The 20,778-nt window shown below is 52.1% G+C and overlaps 1 protein-coding gene across 3 annotated transcripts in view; it reads right to left on the reverse strand.

The window, feature by feature from the left end:
- slc39a7 (solute carrier family 39 member 7) overlaps nucleotides 1-20,778 on the reverse strand; it is a 35,327-nt gene that overhangs the window by 11,943 nt on the left and 2,606 nt on the right. For 2 of the 3 annotated variants that reach the window (XM_063048275.1, XM_063048274.1), the window contains exons 2-4: nucleotides 12,932-13,466; nucleotides 11,674-11,842; nucleotides 10,817-10,900 (exon numbers count right to left, since the gene is read on the reverse strand). In XM_063048275.1, the coding sequence (XP_062904345.1) occupies nucleotides 10,817-10,900; nucleotides 11,674-11,842; nucleotides 12,932-13,429 (751 nt within the window). In that variant the 5' untranslated portion in view covers nucleotides 13,430-13,466. Of the gene's footprint in view, nucleotides 1-10,816; nucleotides 10,901-11,673; nucleotides 11,843-12,931; nucleotides 13,467-15,331; nucleotides 15,515-20,778 lie in introns of those variants that run through there. The other variant, XM_063048273.1, reaches the window with a different exon arrangement.

The raw sequence follows: 20,778 nt of genomic DNA on the forward strand, positions 1-20,778 counted from the left end.
AACTGAGGGAACGTTGCACTGCGGGGTATGTGTGGCACTGAGGGAACGTCGCACTGCGGGGTGAGTGTGGCACTGAGGGAACGTCACACTGCGGGGTGAGTGTGGCACTGAGGGAACGTCGCACTGCGGGGGGGGCGTGGCACTGAGGGAACGTTGCACTGCGGGGGGAGTGTGGCACTGAGGGAACGTCGCACTGCGGGGGGGGCGTGGCACTGAGGGAACGTCGCACTGCGGGGGGAGTGTGGCACTGACGGAACGTCGCACTGCGGGGGGAGTGTGGCACTGAGGGAACGTCGCACTGCGGGGGGAGTGTGGCACTGAGGGAACGTCACACTGCGGGGGGAGTGTGGCACTGAGGGAACGTCGCACTGCGGGGGGGCGTGGCACTGAGGGAACGTCGCACTGCGGGGGGAGTGTGGCACTGAGGGAACGTTGCACTGCGGGGGGAGTGTGGCACTGAGGTTACGTCGCACTGCGGGGGGAGTGTGGCACTGAGGGAACATCGCACTGCAGGGGGGGCATGGCACTGAGGGAACGTTGCACTGCGGGGGGAGTGTGGCACTGAGGGAACGTCGCACTGCGGGGCGAGTGTGGCACTGAGGGAACGTCGCTCTGCGGGGGGAGTGTGGCACTGAGGTTACGTCGCACTGCGGGGGGAGTGTGGCACTGAGGGAACGTCGCACTGCAGGGGGGGGAGTGGCACTGACGGAACGTCGCTCTGCGGGGGGAGTGTGGCACTGAGGGAACGTCGCACTGCGGGGGGAGTGTGGCACTGAGGGAACGTCGCACTGCGGGGGGGGGGCGTGGCACCGAGGGAGCGTCGCACCGAGGGAGCGTCGCACTGCGGGGGGAATGTGGCACTGAGGGAACATCGCACTGCGGGGGGGGCATGGCACTGAGGGAACGTCGCACTGCGGGGGGTGCATGGCATTGAGGGGACGTCGCACTGCGGGGGGTGCATGGCACTGAGGGGACGTCGCACTGCAAGGGGGCATGGCTCTGAGGGGACGTCGAACTGCGGGGGGAGAGTGGCACTGACGGAACGTCGCACTGCGGGGGGGGCATGGCACTGAGAGAACGTCGCACTGAAGGGGGAGAGTGGCACTGACGGAACGTCGCACTGCGGGGGGGGCATGGCACTGACAGAACGTCGCACTGCGGGGGGGGGCATGGCACTGAGGGAACGTCGCACTGCGGGGGGTGCATGGCACTGAGGGGACATCGCACTGCGGGGGGAGAGTGGCACTGACGGAACGTCGCACTGCGGGGGGGGCATGGCACTGACAGAACGTCGCACTGCGGGGGGAGTGTGGCACTGAGGTTACGTCGCACTGCGGGGGGGGGCATGGCACTGAGGGAACGTCGCACTGCGGTGGGGGCGTGGCACTGAGGGAACGTCGCACTGCGGGGGGGGGCGTGGCACTGAGGGAGCATCACACTGCGGGGGGTGTGTGGCACTGAGGGAACGTCACACTGCGGGGGGAGGGTGGCACTGAGGGAACGTCGCACTGCGGGGGGAGGGTGGCACTGAGGGAACGTTGCACTGCGGGGTGAGTGTGGCACTGAGGGAACGTCGCACTGCGGGGGGAGTGTGGCACTGACGGAACGTCGCACTGCGGGGGGAGGGTGGCACTGAGGGAACGTCGCACTGCGGGGGGAGGGTGGCACTGAGGGAACGTCGCACTGCGGGGGGGCGTGGCACTGAGGGAGCATCACACTGCGGGGGGGCGTGGCACTGAGGGAGCATCACACTGCGGGGGAGTGTGGCACTGAGGGAACGTCGCACTGCGGGGGGAGTGTGGCACTGAGGGAACGTCGCACTGCGGGGGGAGGGTGGCACTGAGGGAACGTCGCACTGCGGGGGGAGGGTGGCACTGAGGGAACGTCGCACTGCGGGGGGGCGTGGCACTGAGGGAGCATCACACTGCGGGGGGGCGTGGCACTGAGGGAGCATCACACTGCGGGGGAGTGTGGCACTGAGGGAACGTCGCACTGCGGGGGGAGTGTGGCACTGAGGGAACGTCGCACTGCGGGGGGAGTGTGGCACTGAGGGAACGTCGCACTGCGGGGGGAGTGTGGCACTGAGGGAACGTCGCACTGCGGGGGGAGTGTGGCACTGAGGGAACGTCGCAGTCCGGGGGGAGTGTGGCACTGAGGGAACGTTGCACTGCGGGGGGAGTGTGGCACTGAGGGAATGTTGCACTGCGGGGGGAGTGTGGCACTGAGGGAACGTCACACTGCGGGGGGAGGGTGGCACTGAGGGAACGTCGCACTGCGGGGTGAGTGTGGCACTGAGGGAACGTCGCACTGCGGGGGGAGTGTGGCACTGAGGGAACGTCGCACTGCGGGGGGAGGGTGGCACTGAGGGAACGTCGCACTGCGGGGGGAGGGTGGCACTGAGGGAACGTCGCACTGCGGGGGGGCGTGGCACTGAGGGAGCATCACACTGCGGGGGGGCGTGGCACTGAGGGAGCATCACACTGCGGGGGAGTGTGGCACTGAGGGAACGTCGCACTGCGGGGGGAGTGTGGCACTGAGGGAACGTCGCACTGCGGGGGGAGTGTGGCACTGAGGGAACGTTGCACTGCGGGGGGAGTGTGGCACTGAGGGGGGAGTGTGGCACTGTCGCACTGCGGGGGGAGTGTGGCACTGAGGGAACGTCGCACTCCGGGGGGAGTGTGGCACTGAGGGAACGTTGCACTGCGGGGGGAGTGTGGCACTGAGGGAACGTCACACTGCGGGGGGAGGGTGGCACTGAGGGAACGTCGCACTGCGGGGTGAGTGTGGCACTGAGGGAACGTCGCACTGCGGGGGGAGTGTGGCACTGAGGTTACGTCGCACTGCGGGGGGAGTGTGGCACTGAGGGAACGTTGCACTGCGGGGTGAGTGTGGCACTGAGGGAACGTCGCACTGCGGGGGGAGGGTGGCACTGAGGGAACGTCGCACTGCGGGGGGAGTGTGGCACTGAGGGAACGTCGCACTGCGGGGGGAGTGTGGCACTGAGGGAACGTCACACTGCGGGGGGAGGGTGGCACTGAGGGAACGTCGCACTGCGGGGGGAGTGTGGCACTGAGGGAACGTCGCACTGCGGGGGGAGTGTGGCACTGAGGGAACGTCGCACTGCGGGGGGAGTGTGGCACTGAGGGAACGTTGCACTGCGGGGGGAGTGTGGCACTGAGGGAACGTCGCACTGCGGGGGGAGTGTGGCACTGAGGGAACGTCGCAGTCCGGGGGTTGCACTGCGGGGGGAGTGTGGCACTGAGGGAACGTTGCACTGCGGGGGGAGTGTGGCACTGAGGGAATGTTGCACTGCGGGGGGAGTGTGGCACTGAGGGAACGTCACACTGCGGGGGGAGGGTGGCACTGAGGGAACGTCGCACTGCGGGGTGAGTGTGGCACTGAGGGAACGTCGCACTGCGGGGGGAGTGTGGCACTGAGGTTACGTCGCACTGCGGGGGGAGTGTGGCACTGAGGGAACGTTGCACTGCGGGGTGAGTGTGGCACTGAGGGAACGTCGCACTGCGGGGGGAGTGTGGCACTGAGGGAACGTCGCACTGCGGGGGGAGTGTGGCACTGAGGGAACGTTGCACTGCGGGGGGAGTGTGGCACTGAGGGAACGTTGCACTGCGGGGGGAGTGTGGCACTGAGGGAACGTCGCACTGCGGGGGGAGTGTGGCACTGAGGGAACGTTGCACTGCGGGGGGAGTGTGGCACTGAGGGAACGTCGCACTGCGGGGGGGCGTGGCACTGAGGGAGCATCACACTGCGGGGGGGCGTGGCACTGAGGGAGCATCACACTGCGGGGGAGTGTGGCACTGAGGGAACGTCGCACTGCGGGGGGAGTGTGGCACTGAGGGAACGTCGCACTGCGGGGGGAGTGTGGCACTGAGGGAACGTTGCACTGCGGGGGGAGTGTGGCACTGAGGGAACGTCGCACTGCGGGGGGAGTGTGGCACTGAGGGAACGTCGCAGTCCGGGGGGAGTGTGGCACTGAGGGAACGTTGCACTGCGGGGGGAGTGTGGCACTGAGGGAACGTCACACTGCAGGGGGAGTGTGGCACTGAGGGAACGTCGCACTGCGGGGTGAGTGTGGCACTGAGGGAACGTCGCACTGCGGGGGGAGGGTGGCACTGAGGGAACGTCGCACTGCGGGGGGGCGTGGCACTGAGGGAGCATCACACTGCGGGGGGGCGTGGCACTGAGGGAGCATCACACTGCGGGGGAGTGTGGCACTGAGGGAACGTCGCACTGCGGGGGGAGTGTGGCACTGAGGGAACGTCGCACTGCGGGGGGAGTGTGGCACTGAGGGAACGTTGCACTGCGGGGGGAGTGTGGCACTGAGGGAACGTCGCACTGCGGGGGGAGTGTGGCACTGAGGGAACGTCGCAGTCCGGGGGGAGTGTGGCACTGAGGGAACGTTGCACTGCGGGGGGAGTGTGGCACTGAGGGAATGTTGCACTGCGGGGGGAGTGTGGCACTGAGGGAACGTCACACTGCGGGGGGAGGGTGGCACTGAGGGAACGTCGCACTGCGGGGTGAGTGTGGCACTGAGGGAACGTCGCACTGCGGGGGGAGTGTGGCACTGAGGTTACGTCGCACTGCGGGGGGAGTGTGGCACTGAGGGAACGTTGCACTGCGGGGTGAGTGTGGCACTGAGGGAACGTCGCACTGCGGGGGGAGTGTGGCACTGAGGGAACGTCGCACTGCGGGGGGAGTGTGGCACTGAGGGAACGTTGCACTGCGGGGGGAGTGTGGCACTGAGGGAACGTTGCACTGCGGGGGGAGTGTGGCACTGAGGGAACGTCGCAGTCCGGGGGGAGTGTGGCACTGAGGGAACGTTGCACTGCGGGGGGAGTGTGGCACTGAGGGAACGTTGCACTGCGGGGGGAGTGTGGCACTCAGGGAACGTTGCACTGCGGGGGGAGTGTGGCACTGAGGGAACGTCGCAGTCCGGGGGGAGTGTGGCACTGAGGGAACGTTGCACTGCGGGGGGAGTGTGGCACTGAGGGAGTGTTGCTCTGCAGGAGAGGCAGTACTGGGGAGTGTTTCACTGTGGGGTGGACATTGTCATCAGCCAAGTGAAATGTAAAACCAAGGCCTGCTCTTATTGCTCAAGATGGTTAAGATGTACCACAATTTGAGTGCCTGACGGCCAATGTTTTCCATTGGATCAATATCAAATGAGAGGGATAACAAAGGATCACTTTACCGATGAATGAGATACCTTACATCATTACACATCATAAGACACTTTAATGACTTCACAATACATCTCACCTACGACACCCTCAAATACACTGCAATGGGGCAGATGTTTCAGTAACGGTTCCAGGCAGATTCAAACCAGGTAGAGCCTCTGTCTCATAGCTCCAGAGACCCAGGTTCGACCCCCATCTCTGGTGCTGTCTGTGTGTGGAGTTGGTATCTTCTCACCCCATCGCTGTGTAGGTTTTGCCTGGGTGTTCCGGTTACTACAGATGGCTTATTTCGTGAGATTAGTAAATTAACCCAAGTAGGGAGGCGATGGGAGAATCAGATGGGCACATGAGGGGAATAAGTCACAGGGAAAGGAGGGAGACAGATGGGATGCTCAGAGGGTCAGTGCAGATCTGACGGGTTGAACAGTCTCACAGAAGTATCAGTTTAGAGGATCGATCCTAGGTCCATCACGCAACTGCCACTACAAAGGCTTAGCAATGCCTCTACCTTCTTAGGAGTTTGCGAAGATTCAGCATGTCATCTAAAACTTCGACAAACTTCTATAGGTTCGCAGTAGAGAGCATACTTACTGGATGCATCATGGCCTGCGATGGAAACATGCCCTTGAATGGAAAATCCTACGAAAAGTAGTGGATACGGTTCAGATAATCACGGGTAAGTCCTTCTCCACCATTGAGCACGTCTACAAGGAGCACTGCTGCAGGAAAGCAGCATCCATCTTCAAGGACCCCCAGCATCCACACCATACTCTCTTCTCACTGCTGCCATCCAGAAGGTGGTAGTGGAGCCCCAGTTCCCACACAAGCAGGTTCACAAACAGTTATTTCTCCTCAAGCATTAAGCTCTTGAATCAGAGGGATAATTTCACTCAACGTCACTCACCTCCACACTGAACAGGCTCTACAATCTTTGGAATCACATTCAAGGACTCGACAACTCACGTGCTCAATAATTACTGCTTATTATTATTTTGTTTTCTTTTCAATTGTATTTGCACAATTTGTTATCTTTTGCACACTTGTCCATTTTCATTGTATGCAGTTTTTCATTGATCCTATTATGTTTCTTCGTACTATCTTAGGGTATATGATGACATACAGCCGCAAGAAAAAGTTTGTGAACATTTACAATTACCTGGTTTGCTGCATGAATTACTCATAAAACGTGGTCTGATATTCATCTAAGTCACAATAATAGACAAACACAAACTGCCTAAACTAACAGACACACAAACAATTGTACTACTTCTTCACAATGCTGAGTACACCATTTAAACAATAACAGTCTCGGTTCAAAGAAGTATGTGAACCTCTGGGGTAATGCCTTCTACAAAAGCTATTTGGAGTCGGGTGTCCCAATCAATGAGATTGGAGTTGTGGGTTGTAGAGGTGCCCAGCTCCATTAAAAAAAACACAAAGTCAGGTTACTGCAGAAAACTGCTCTTCTCAAGAAAGTAATCTATGTGCACCATGCCCTGATCAAAATAACTTTCAGAGGAGCTTAGAAGAAGAATTGTAGGGACGCATGAAGCTGGAAAAGGCTACAAAAGCATTTCTAAAGACCTAAATATTCATCAGTCCACAGTAAGAGAAATTATCTACAAATGGAGGAAATTCAGTACTGTTGCTACCCTCTCTTGGAGTGGGAATCCTGCAAAGATCACACCAAGAGCACAACGTGCAATGCTGAAGAAGGTGAACAAGGACCAAGGGTAACAGCACAATAGTTGCAGAAATCTTTAGAACTTGCCAACGTCTTTATTGATGTGTCCACTTTAAGAAAAACTCTGAACAAGAATTGTGTTCATGTTCACCACAGAGGAAACCACTGCTGTCCCAAAAAAAAATTACTGCACATCTCAAGTTTGTGAAAGACCACCTGAATATTCCACAACGCTTCTGGGACAATGTTCTGTGGACTGATGAGACAAACGGTGAACTTTTTGGCAGAAATGCATACTGCTACATTTGGAGGAAAAAAGGCACTGCACACCAATACCAAAACCTCATCCCAACTGTGAAGCATGGTGGAAGGAGCATCATGGATTGGAGCTGCTTTGCTGCCTCAGGGTCAGGACAGCTTGTAATCATTGAGGGAACAATGAATTCAAAATTGTATCATGACATTTTACAGAAGAATGTCAGTGTAGCAGTCTATTACCTGAAGCTTAATAGAAGTTGGATGATGCAACAAGACAATGATCTGAAACACAAGAGTAAATCAATAACAGAATAGTTTAAAAAGAAGAAAATTCATGTTTTAGAATGGCCAAGTCAGAGTTCAGACCTTAATCAAGATACTGTGGCATGACCTAGAGGGCTGATCATGCAAGGTATCCCAGAAATACTGATGAACTGAAACAGTTTTGTATGGAGGAATGGTTTAAAATTCCTCCTTGACATTATGCAAGTCTGATCAACAGCTATAGGAAATGTTTGGTGGAGGTTATTGCTGCTGAAGGAGGTTCTACCAGCTATGAGATACAAGGATTCACATACTTTTCCAGCCTGGACTGTGAATGATGAAACACTGTGTTCAATAAAGACGTGAAAAGTACAATGGTTTGTGTTTTATTAGCTTAGGCAGATTGTGTTTGTCTATTAGTGCAGACATCCCACCCTGCAAAAACGCATTTCAGGGAGGTAGCACCATCAATTTGCGGGAGACTCCCGGAATTCGCGGGAGAGGTGGGATATCTGCAATAGAGTAGCTCCTTAGCAGCTAGCCAGCTAGTTTAAATAACGTTAGCTATGCTAATGAACAAATGACACCCGTTAAACTCACCTCAACATGCCTTTTACAGTCTTAACCCACCATGGGCAATAGAAAAGTCACTGTTGCAAACAGTGCAGCGAGCAACACTGTGATTATTTTTTACCCCTATTAGGCAGGGGTACACTTTAGGGTAGTCTGGGGTGACGTACGTTTTATATTTTCTTTTTTTTGGAACACTCTCTCTCTCGCTGACTCTCTTGTGGTCGCTCTGTCTTGCTTTCTCTCGCTCACGCACTCTCTCGCTTGCTTTCTCTTGCGCGCTGTTTCTCTCGTGGTTGCTCTCGCGCTCTCTCCTGCTTTTCTCTCACTCGCTCTCAAAAAAATTGATTTCCGTGATATTGTACATAATTTGTGGGCATCAGGGAGCCACTATTCATATGCAGGAGACTCCCAGAACTTCCGGGAGAGGTGGGATGTCTGCTATTGTGACTCAGATGAAGATCAGACCACATGTTATGAATTAATGCAGAAGACCAGGCAATTGCAAAGAGATCACAAACTTTTTCTTGCAACTGTATGTACTTTAATAATAAATTTACTTTGAAAGATACACAAACCAGTAAGTCACAGAATGGAACAGGAAACGGGGCGGACAGTGGGTAACGAGAAGAATGAGTTAGTGAAGAGGGGTCAGATGGGTGAAGGGATGGGGGGGGGAGGGAAATTAGGTCAGACACTGGCAGAACTGACCATAAGACATAGCAGCAGAACTAGGCTATTCAGCCCATCGACTCTGCTCCATTATTCTATCATGGCCGATTTATTATAGAACATAGAATAGTACAGCACAGTACAGGCCCTTCGGCCCACAATGTTGTGCTGACTCTCAAACCCTGCCTCCCATATAAGCCCCCACCTTAAATTCCTCCATATACCTGTCTAGTAGTCCCTTAAACTTCACATCTGCCTCCACCACTGACTCAGGCAGTGCATTCCATGCACCAACCATTCTCTGAGTAAAAAACCTTCCTCTAATATCCCCCTTGAACTTCCCACCCCTTACCTTAAAGCCATGTCCTCTTGTACTGAGCAGTATCTCTCGCAATCCCTTTCTCCACCCTTCTCCCTGTAACCGTTGATATTCTTAGTATTGATGTTCTTAGTAATCAAGAACCTATCAACCTCCACTTATATAAATATACCCAGTGACTTGGCCTCCTCATCTGTCTGTAGCAATGAATTCCCAAGACTCATCAACCTCTGGCTAAAGGAATTCCTTCTCATCTGTTCTAAAGGGACGTCCCTCCATTCTGTGGTTGTACCCTCTCGTCCTAGACTCATCCATATAGGAAATACTCTCTCCAAAAGCTTTCAATATTCAAATAGTTTCAATGAGATTTCCCATTCATTCTTCTTAACTCCAGTGACTACAGGTCCAGAGCCATCAAATATTCCTCATATGTTAACCCTTTCATTCCGCAAATCATCCTTGTGAATCTCCTCTGGACCCTTTCCAATGCCAGCACATATAAGTGTAAGGGGGTTTCGACTTTTATGTTCCTGCGGAGGCTAATTAAAATGGTGTCTTTGTTATGTTAATCTGGGGAATGCGGCTTTGTTGTGTTAAACACTGAGAAAGTTTGCGCTAACAGTTTGCTTTTGCTTTAGAGTCTGATAAGAGGGTGCTATTAACCAATTGGGATAGTTGTTATGGTTTTGGTGTATTTGAAGATACTGTATGCGCGGGGTTTTGGGGGAGAAGGCGGGAGAGCGAGACAAAGGATGGGCGAGGTACTGTGGGTCCGCTAACGGGGTCGGACCCCGAGCGGGACGTTCAGCGAGGAGACGGAGACGGACTGGTGTGGAGCGTCTGGTCAACCACCGTTGTTGGTCCCAGGCGGCCGGTCGAGGTGGTCCGAGGGGGTCGCAGGGTGAAGAAGAAGGTCCTTGAGCTCCAACGGTTGTTGTGCACGAAGAGATTGAACTTTGATAAGTGTGGCGCCTTTTATTTTCCTTTTATATTTTATTCTCTTTTAATTATATAGTTCCAGTAATATCTATAAACTGTAAATCATTTAATTGCATCTGGTGTATTGTCTGTTATTTGGGCGGGGTGGGGTACCTCACACAGCATCCACACAAACAAGTTACCCAGTTTGGCGGGGCCGAGGCTGTTTCCCTAGACGACAGCGAGCCGAGCGACCCTGAGGGTGGCCAGGGGGCTACATAAGGGACACAAAATTGCTGACGATATGCCAAGTACAGCCAATACTTCAAATATATTATAAAGCCTCGCATTATGTCCTTTTAGTCTTCTTGAAATGAATGCATTTGCATTCCTCACCTTACCAACAACTCAACCTGCAAGTTAATCTTCGGGGAATCCTGGATGAGGAATCGCAAGTCCCTTCAAACCTCTGATTTCAGAATTTTTTCTCCTTTTAGAAAATAGTCTATGGCTTCACTTCTTTGGCCAAAATGCATGGCCATACACTTCCCTGCACTGTATTCCATTCTCCCAATCCTTCTGCTCACTCCCTTCTTCCTCAACACTACACGCCCCTCCACCTGTCTTTTTTACCCATTCTCCCAATCCTTCTGCTCACTCCCTTCTTCCTCAACACTACATGCTCCTCCACCTGTCTTTGTATCATTTGCGAACTTAGCCACAAAGCCATCATTTCCATCATCCACATCACTGACAGTGGGGATGGGTGAAATCGCAGACAGTGAGGAAAGGGGAATTAGTTGGGGTAAAAGGTGGGGGGGGAACGCTTGAGGGCGAGAGTATACAATGGAGGGAGTAAGAGGGAAAGAGGGAAAACAAAGCACAAAACTTCACTTCCATCTGCCGCTCACAGCACCCAGGCCCTGCTCCTACCTCCATGGGAGTGGCCGTGACTACTGTCCAGGTCTTCTGCCCCAGTATGTGAGTGGTCAGGGGTTGACTGGTGGGAATGAGGCTCTGTGGGAAACATCAAGTGTGGTAAGTGAATGATCCCGTGCACCAAACCCTCCCCCATCTAGCCAACCCAGTGACCCCAATGCCCATGCCCCTCACCCTCAGTACCCCACCCAGGGTCAATCCATCTCCCCAACACTCCCTCCCCTCTACACCCAACGCACGCACCTTTAACCTAGAGTCACCAACGCCCCCCTTTCAGTGTCAATACCCCACCCAGGATCATTCCCTCCCTCCGATCTCGTACCCAAAATCACCCACCAAACTCACTATATCTACTTCACACAGTGTCCCATCTCCCACCAAGATCATCTCATCTTCAACACCAACAACCTCCCCTGTCCAATCTGCCACCAATATCACCTTATCCACAACACCAATCTCTTCCATCCTTTCCCACCCAAGGTCTCCATTCCCAACACCACAAATGGTTCCCCTGCCATCACCCATCCAACACAACCCAGCCATTTCCCCCTAATCTCCCACAAAGATCACCTTAAACCCACACTACCAATCCCTTCCCTTCCCCTTTGCCCCCATCTCCCCCACAAGCTCACCTTAAATCCAACACCACCAATCCCTTCCCTTGCCTCTCCTCCTCCCACCCAAGGTGACCGCACCCTGCACCCTGCATGTCACAGGTGCATGCCCACCCATCACACCTGGAAAAATTCAACCTCTCCCACACCTTTCCTCATCGAGACCCTCCCCCAGCGCTCGAAGCTGCTTCACCAGTCCTGCCTCCGCGACCCTGTCCCAGCCCAATGGTGCCTCACCCAGTGCGTGAGGGATGAGGTGGAGGAAGGCATCCCCCAGCAGGCCTCCCGAGGCAAAGCTGAGCAGCACCTTGAGCAGGTTCTTGTGCTTGGAGGCATTGGACTCGACGGGGATGAAGAAGAGGATGAGGAAGGGGACACCGCTGATCAGCAGGGTGGCTCCAATGGCCTGTGGGGTTCAGAGAGACATGGGCATTACAACAGGCTGCACCTTTCCTCCACTGATCCCAACCATGGGTCAGGAGCTAGCCTCAGGGCCACCCCAGGGCAAAGGATCAAACCCGATTACGAGCACAGGATGGAACTCTCTGTGCAGGGCGCTGACGGTATGGAAGGGGCAGGGGAGCACTTGTGTCAGAGTGGCAATGAAGGGTGCACTGAGCCTAGGAGGGCCTGATGGAACGGAGGGAGCTTCAGTCTGTGTGCCTGACACTGGGTGAGGCTGGTAATGGAGGGAGCACTAATCTTTGGGAGGGGCCATGGAGGGGTGCCAGAGGGGGTGTTGCAACTGGACAATATATATGGGAATGTGGCTCACTGAGGGAACATCACACTGTCAGAACAAACCACGCAGTTTATACCCCACTGTGGCAATGCAGTTAGATGAAAAACTACCAACACTCCTCTAGGACTGGACGCTACGTGTTATGCTCACCATAATACCATAAATGTTCGGGATGGTGTTCCTGGCCCCAAACATTGTACTTCCTGCAGAGACAGTGGGAAGTAAGGCTTGTTCCCAAACTATGGAACGAGGCTCAAACTGAAGGGAGAGGAGTCATATATGTGCTGCTGGTGAGGTCACACACAGTGACATCATGTGTGTATTCTGCACTGAGGTCACAGACGTGGTGATGTCATATGCATCGTGCAATGAAGGTTCATAGGCACAGTGATGTCACAGTCAGAGAACGCAACAGCACAGTTGGTAGGACATGTATTTAAGGTGAGAGGGTAAAGTCTAAAGGTCAGGTACAGAGCAAGTTTATGTTTAAACAACACGAGGGGTAGATGCCTTACAGCGGTCTGTCGGGGGCTGTGACGGATGTTGAAACGAGGTTCTTAGACACGTGAACGGACAGAGAATGAAGTGATATAAATCACATGCAGGTAGAGGAGATTCCATTTAGTTTAGCGTCATGTTCACTGCAGGCACTGTTGACTGGTCTGTGATGCATACGGGCCAAACCAGGTCGGCAATTCGGTTGAGCGGGCACAAAGGGTCTGTTTCCGTGCTGTATGACTCTAAGACACTGACCTGCGTCCACAGCTCCACGGGTTTGCTCTCCTCCTTCCCAGATTTCAGCTGCTCCCGCTCCGCATCCACCTTCCAGCGGTCCTTCCCCTGGGAATGGCTGGGATGATCACGGGGGTAGGAGTGGCCAGTGAGCTCGTCTCCGTGAGAGTGGCCATGGTGGTCGTGGGAGTGGCCGTGATGCTCATCTCCGTGAGAGTGGCCATGGTGGTCGTGGGAGTGGCTGTGATGCTCATGGCCATGAGAGTGGCCATGATACTCATCTCCATGAAAGTGGCCATGATGCTCATTTCCGTGAGAGTGGCCATGGTGGTTATGAGAGTGGCCATGATACTCATCTCCATGAAAGTGGCCATGATGCTCACCTCCGTGAGAGTGGCCATGGGAATGGGAATGGGAATGGCCGTGACCCTCCTCCAGCTGCAGGACCAGCCCACAGAAGAGGCAGGCAAGGAGGAAGGATGCCCCACTGGGACGCTGCCACCTCCGGGACACGGGCATTGCCCTCTCTGTCGATGCACCACGGTTCAGACAAACACTGCAAAGCAAAGAGGAGGAGTCAGGCACATGAGACATGGGATGTAGCAATCCCTCCCAGGATCCGCCATGGCTCTGGGGGATCTAGCACACTGGGTGTGCGTGCTCCTTTCTGAAATCAATCAGCGGTGGCTCCCATCCAATCTCAATACAGTCCCCAATACTGCAGGATCGCCTGTTGCAGCCTCCCAGGAAAGGAGACTCCAGAGCTGCCGGTGTGATGCTGGATACCGTGTTGGGTTGGCAGCTGGCTCCCCCCAACCTAGCCGCCCCCGCCCCCAGTCGGTGCTGCCCTCCAGCGTTCGCTCCTGGGAGGACAAGCTGCACTTGCGTGAGATGAGGAACTGCTGCAGTTGTTCCTGCAAAAAAGTGACTCGAGGACAACATCCATGAACCATCAACCTACAGGCCACGACATTCTGGGATGGGCTATATTATTATTAATTTCTAACATTTTTTGTAACTGCACGTTTTTCTGCTATCAGAATTATATGTGCTGCAGATACTACGTAGGTACTACTGCTGGTGCTGTGCTTTGCACCTCGGCCCCAGACGGGCACTGTTTCATTGGACTGTATTCATGTGTATGGTTGAACGAAAATTAAACTTGAACTTGTACTTCTTCAGATGGGTGTTGGTGAGTTCTCTACCCAAGGGACTCATAGAAAATATGAACAGGATCCAACATCCAGGGATTTGATCTAATGAAGCTTCTGCATTCCTGCTCTTGCAGAAGGGGGAGATTTGGCGTAGTGGTAATCAGTACTCCAGAGACCCAGTTATACGCTGGGGAAATGAGTTTGAATCCTACCATGGCAGATGGTGAATTTGCGTTCAATAAAAATATCTGAAGACCATGAAATCATGTTGTAAAAACCCATCTGGTTCACTAACCTCCTTTCGGGGACGAATCCTGCCGTCCTTACCTGGTCTGGCCTATATGTCACTCCAGACCCACAGCAACGTGGTTGATTCATAAATGCCCTCTGAAATGGCCTAGCAAGCCTTTCAGTTGTATCCAACTGCTAAAAAGAAAATAATAAGGAACGTACCCAGACGGACAACCCAGCATTGACCTAGGCACTGGAAACGACAACGGCAAAACTAGCCCTGTCGACCCTGCAAAGTCCTCCTTACTATCACCTGGGGACGTGCCGAACTTGGGAAAGCTGTCTCACAGACTAGTCGAACAACATCCTGACACAGTTGTACTGACAGAATCATACCTTACAGTTAACATTCTGGACTCCACCATCACCATTCCCAGGTATGTACTGTCTCACCAGCAGGACAGGCCTAGCAGAGGTGGCGGCACTGCGGTATACAGTAGAGAGGGAGTTGCCCTGGCAACTGGACCCCATGAAGTCTCACAGCACCAGGTTAAACATGGGCAAGGAAACCTCCTGCTGATTACCAAGTACCGTCCTCTCTCAGCTGATGAATCAGTACTTCTCCGCGTTGAGCAGCACATTGAGGGTGGCAAGAGCACAGAATGCACGCTGGGTGGGGGGCTTCAATGACCACCACCAAGAGTGGCTCGGTGGTACCACTACAGACCGGGCTGGCTGGGTCCTACTGGACACAGCTACCAGACTGGGACTGCAGAGGGTGGTGAGGGAACCAACACGCCTGACCTCGTTCTCACCAACCTGCCTGCTGCAGAGGCATCTGTTCCCAGTTAAATTGAACGAATCCCGGTTGTAAGGCTCATTGTGAGCAAAGAGTTGGGGCTGAATTCTTGTTTACAAGGCACTATTTACATGAAAGCAGCAGCCATCAGACACCCACAGTCCGGGCCATGCCCCCTTCTGACTGCCACCAGAGTACAGAGGCCTGAAGCCCCACAGCACCAGGAACAGTTATTACCCTACAACCATCCGGCTCCTGCCTTCGTGGATAACTTCTTTCACCACCACTCTGAACTGATTCCACGACCTACAGACTCACTTCCGTGAACACTTTACAACTCATGTTTTCAGTATTGTTCTTATTTGCAGCTTCTCTTCTTTTGCACAGTGGCTGTTTGTCAGAATTTGTCTGTTTATGGACAGGCTTTCGTAAAATTCTGCTGTATTTCTTTTTTTCTGGTAAATACCTGCAAGAAAATTAATCTCAAGGTAGTATATGGTAACGTTTACATACTTAGATAATAAATTTATTTCGAAGTTTGAATACGTCAAAATCAGGTTTAATATCACCAGCACGTTGTGAAGTTTGTTCTGCAGCTGCACTACAATGCAATACATAATAATAAAACCTATAGATTCAATCAGTACAGATGAAAAAGTAAATTCAATAAGTAGTGCAAAAAGAGAGACGGAATACTGAGGAAGTTTGATGTTTTGTCACAACAAAGCAGAGCAAAACAAAAAAAAATTTAAAAACTAAAATAAGTACATAATGCAAAATAGGAATAGTGAGGTCGGATGTGCCCCGGATGGTGAGGCTCCTCAATGTGGATTCCGTCTTCCTGAGGCACCGCGTTTTGAAGACGTCGATGATGGTGGAGGGGATATCATACAGAGACATTTGTGTAACCTGGTGACTGCCTGTATAAGGAGATCCAGCTGTATCCAACACTGCAAGAGCCTGTGTAGTTTGTATGTTCACCCTGCAATTGTCTGGGTTTCCTCCGGGTGCTCCAGTTTCCTCCCTCGGTCTAAAGGTATACCAGTTAGTAGGTTAATTGAATTTCCTGTCATTAGGCTGGGTTTAACTGGGTGGACTGCTCGGTGGGGGGGGCTCGTTGGGTCGGAAGGACCTGGTCCGCACTGTATCTCTAACTAAAATAAATAAACTGCAGCAAGACGTCCCGCCCTCGAAACTTCACACAATAAAACCCAGTGTTGCATCACTTTCACAGCTTGCTGCACCTGCCTGTAAAATGTCCTTTAAACGTTGATATCATACCTATCTCAACCACTTCCTCTGGCAGCTTGTTCCAAATACCAACTGCTCTCTGTGTGAAGCCGTCCCTGGGGGCCCTTTTCAATCTTACCCCGGGAAAACAAGGGCATAGGTTAAAAGGTATTCACCTCATCTCTACCCTTCAATATTTTGTACACTTCTACAACGTCATCCTTCAGTCTCCTTTGCTCCCAATCCACCCAGCCTCCCCCCCCAGAACTTTGGCCCTCAGGTACAAGCAGATCCCTGTAAATCTTCCCTGCACTCTTTCTGACAACGGCCTCTCTCTTAATAACAAGGTAACTGTACATTCTTTAGAGCGGACTCTGGCATTTACCTGAATATTACTGTCAGGTAGTAGTTCTGGGCTGTAATTCCCCGTTTACGTGGATTCACACAGCAGACCAACAGGCTCCTTCCGCCCAGCTCGTCCATGCTGTGATAGCTATGTACGCATTTGATCCAAGTCCCTTTTAAATGTACTTGTTCCCTCCTCCACCACTTCGTTTGGCAGCTCATTCCACACACCCACCACCCTCAGTGTGGAAAACCTACCCCTCAAGATACCCTTTCAGTTTCTTCCCTCTTGCCTTAAACCTCTGCCCTAGAGCTCTAGACTGCCCTTTCCTGGGGAAAAGACCATCTCCAATATCGATACAGGTCACCGCTCAGCTCCCTTCATTCCAGTGAATAATAAGGTTATATTCACCACACCTCCAGTATTCAAAACCACAAGATATATGAGCGGAATCTGGCCATCCGCCCCACCAAGTCTGCTCCACAACCATGCCTTGTCCTATAGAACTTGGGAGGATGACAGCCAACTCATCCACAGTTTCCTGGTTCTGTGATCTCTTGTTCCCAGAATATCAGCATCAAAGGGGTGCTGCTGGGTATACATACAGGAGAGAATAAATTGTGGAGATTCAGTGAGGCAAGAGGAAAGGGATGGTTCTGCGAAAGCTGGTACAGATCTGACGGACTAAATGGCCACACCTTGGTCAAATAATTAAGCAAATCAGATTCTGAGAAATCGAGACAGTGACTGATAATCGAGAGGCAAGAGACGCGTCTGGTGGAACCTGGAGCAACACACAAGTCGGTCAGCATCCGTGGTGGGAAATAGGCAGTCATTGTTTCAGATCGAGACCCTTCCTCTGGAAGAGTAATGGCCTTCATCTGACACCTCCCAGTCTCACCCTTCCCTCATCCACCGCACTCCAGCTGCCTATCATCCCTGAGTTTGTGGAATTGTGGACTCAGGGATTATCATGTATTTCAGTGAATTGCCGCAGCAAAGTTAAAAATTTCACGACATATGCCGGTGATATTAATCCTGATTCTGATTCTGCTACAGTAACATTCAGGACTGCAGTCAGAATGAAGTTCAATTTAAGAATTCTTGAGCTCTGGTTACCAATAATGAGCCAGTTCTCCCAGGATCTCTCTATTCCATCAAATCAGTGAAGGTGTGGCCAGTGAATAAACACTCCCAACCTTCACACATTAATGAGCCAGGCAGAATCCATTCCAGTGAAGTAAGGAAATGGAATTGACAAGATGATTGTATCATGGCCTGGTAAGGCTCAGGAACAGAAGGAGTGGTGAATGCAGCCCAGTTCATCACAGGCAAAACCCTCCCATCATGGAATACATTTATGCAGAGCACTGCCCAAAGAAAGCAGCATCCATCATCAAGGACCACCCAACCCGCCACCCCTCATCTATGCCATGTTCCCTTCTCGCTACTACCACCAGGCAATTGGTACAGAGCCTTAGGTCCCACACCAGCAGGTCAAGAACAGTTTTTACCCTACAGCCATCAGGCTCCTGAACCAGCAGCTATAGCTTCACTCCCTTAATGCTGAACAACCTGTAATCTCACTTTCAAGGACTCTACAATTCAGTATTATTTATTTACAATTTGCCTTCTTTTGCACATTGGTTGTTTGTTTATAGTTTTCATAAATCCATTTGTATTTCTTTATCTTCCTGTAAGCACCTGCAAGAAAACTTCTCAAGGTAGTATCTACTTTAAAATTTACTCTGAAATTTCCAGTCAGATGCAACTGCTTCTATATGGCCAACAGCCAAAGGTGTTACTGTCCTTTTTTTAAATGCACCTTCTACAATTGCAAGACCTTCTTTAAGAACTTAAAGTACTGCAGGTTTTCCCCCATCAATGAGTTGCTCGCTGGCAGAGAAACTGAAGGGGCTGGAAGTGTGCAGTCTATTAGTGAGTGATTGTTTTAGTCATTTCTCTTCTGATGGCAAGACTCTGTTGGACATTGTTAATGTGGAATGATGAAAGTCCCAATCACTGGTCTATTGGCAAACGGTGGGGGAGAATGGCAGGAGAGCTGTGCGGCCTCAGTTGTAGCAAGGATTGGGCCTCAAGCCGCGGTATCACCTGCCCAGGAGAGAGGCGGAGTCGGTGGGCTCCAGCAGACTGCCGGAGGCCGCGTTGCGCAGTGAACATGCTGCAGTCAGTGCTGTCCTCTGGTATTCACTTGGTGAAAGACAAGCTATGTGGTGTTTGCAGACTGTTCCAACATCGATGAACTCAGACTTGGGACAATTTTTTTGGGGTATGACTGTACTTTACTGCTGTCTTATTTGTACGTACTGTGTGCCCTATGCTGTGTATGGCTTTTGGCACTCTGCTTTACACCTTGCCCCGGAGTAACACCATTTTACTTGACTGCATTCATGGATGGTTGAATGATAATTAAACTTGGTTGAGATTTCTCCAGGGATTCACCGGCTGAATCAGTGTCGTCTATCATGTATCAGAGAAGGCAACATATTAAAGCAAACAGAAAGAGAGACCAGGATTTAGGTGGCACACAGCCTTGTGTGGAGCGTGGCCAAGTGGTTAGGGCGTTGGACTAGCGATCTGAAGGTCGTGGGTTCGAGCCTGGGCCGAGACAGCGATGTGTGTCCTTGAGCAAGGCACTTAACCACACAATGCTCCAGTCTACCCAGCTCAAAAATGCTGGGGGTTAACCTCGCGACAGACTGGCGTCCTATCCAGAGGGGAGTCTCCTACTCTCAGTTGCTTCACACCACGGAAACCGGCATAAGCACTGGCCTGATGGGCCACAAGGGCTTGTGACAGACTTTACTCTGCACAGCCTTGGTCAGCAATTAAAGAGTATTTTGAAGTGAAGTCATATGGCCTGTGCAACAGCCAACAGAAGAACACAAACAGGCAGGTGACTGGTTCACTGATACAGATTGTAGGAGATATATTGAACACGGTCCTGGGAATTCTGCTGCTCCATCTGTCTGTGACGACAAGGCTTCAGTTTCACAGTTATAGAGAAGTACAGCAGGGGAACAAGCCCTTCACCCCACCGAATCCACCCCAGCCACTTATGCCAATGCCATTTTATTCTCGCCTCATTCCCATCGACTCCGCCCCAGGAGACCAAGGAGGATCAGCTTGTCACTCTAGCAGATGTGCTGTTGAAAGTGTCCTGACTGGTTGCATCATGGTCTGGAATGGTAATCCGAATGCGCAGGAATGCAAGGGGCTTTAGACAGTAGTGAACCCAGCCCAATGCATCACAGACACATCCCTCCCCACCATCGGAATCACATACAGGAGGCACTGCTCAAGACGGCAAAATCCAAAGACCACACCATCTGGATCATGGCATCTTCTGGCTGCTACCATCAGGCATGAGGTACAGAATCCTCAGGTCCCACACCAGCAGGTTCAAGACCAGTGACTTCCTTCCATCCATTCAGTTTGTGAAACAACCTGCACAACCCTAATCAATACCTCAGTATAGCAACACTATGACCACTCTGCACTACAACACTTGGACGTTTTTCTTAATTCTCATTCTTTTCTTTCTTGTATAATATGTTCAATTTATGTTTTTCTTTTGAATGCTGTGTCTCTAATGTGACGTGTCTGTACTGCACTGCAACTGTGCATATGGTTATAATCTCACTGGATTGTTTTCTTTGACTATCAGCCAACTGCACAATCCTAATCGATACCTCAGTACAGCAACACTATGACCACTTTGCACTACAACACTTTGACTTTTTTCTTAATTCACATTCTTTTCTTTCTTGTATAATTTATGTTCAATTTACGTTTTTCTTTTGAATGCTGGGTTTCGGATGTGACGTGTCTGTACCGCACTGCAACTGTACATATGGTTATAATCTCAAACTGGATTTTTTTCTTTGACTCTATCAGCCAACTACACACCAGGGGCAACTTACAGTGGTCAGTGGGAGAAAACTGAGCGTCCAGAGGAGAACAAAGTGGTCACAGGAATATATACCAGCTGTCAATGCAATCGCCTCAGTCCCATTAACCCACTTAATTCCCCCTCACCATAGTGCTGAAGAATTTACCCTGACATCGTATTTTACTGTAAAAGAAT

The sequence above is a fragment of the Mobula hypostoma genome, chromosome 5 (genome assembly GCF_963921235.1).
Source record: "Mobula hypostoma chromosome 5, sMobHyp1.1, whole genome shotgun sequence".
In the NCBI taxonomy this organism is placed as follows: domain Eukaryota; kingdom Metazoa; phylum Chordata; class Chondrichthyes; order Myliobatiformes; family Myliobatidae; genus Mobula; species Mobula hypostoma.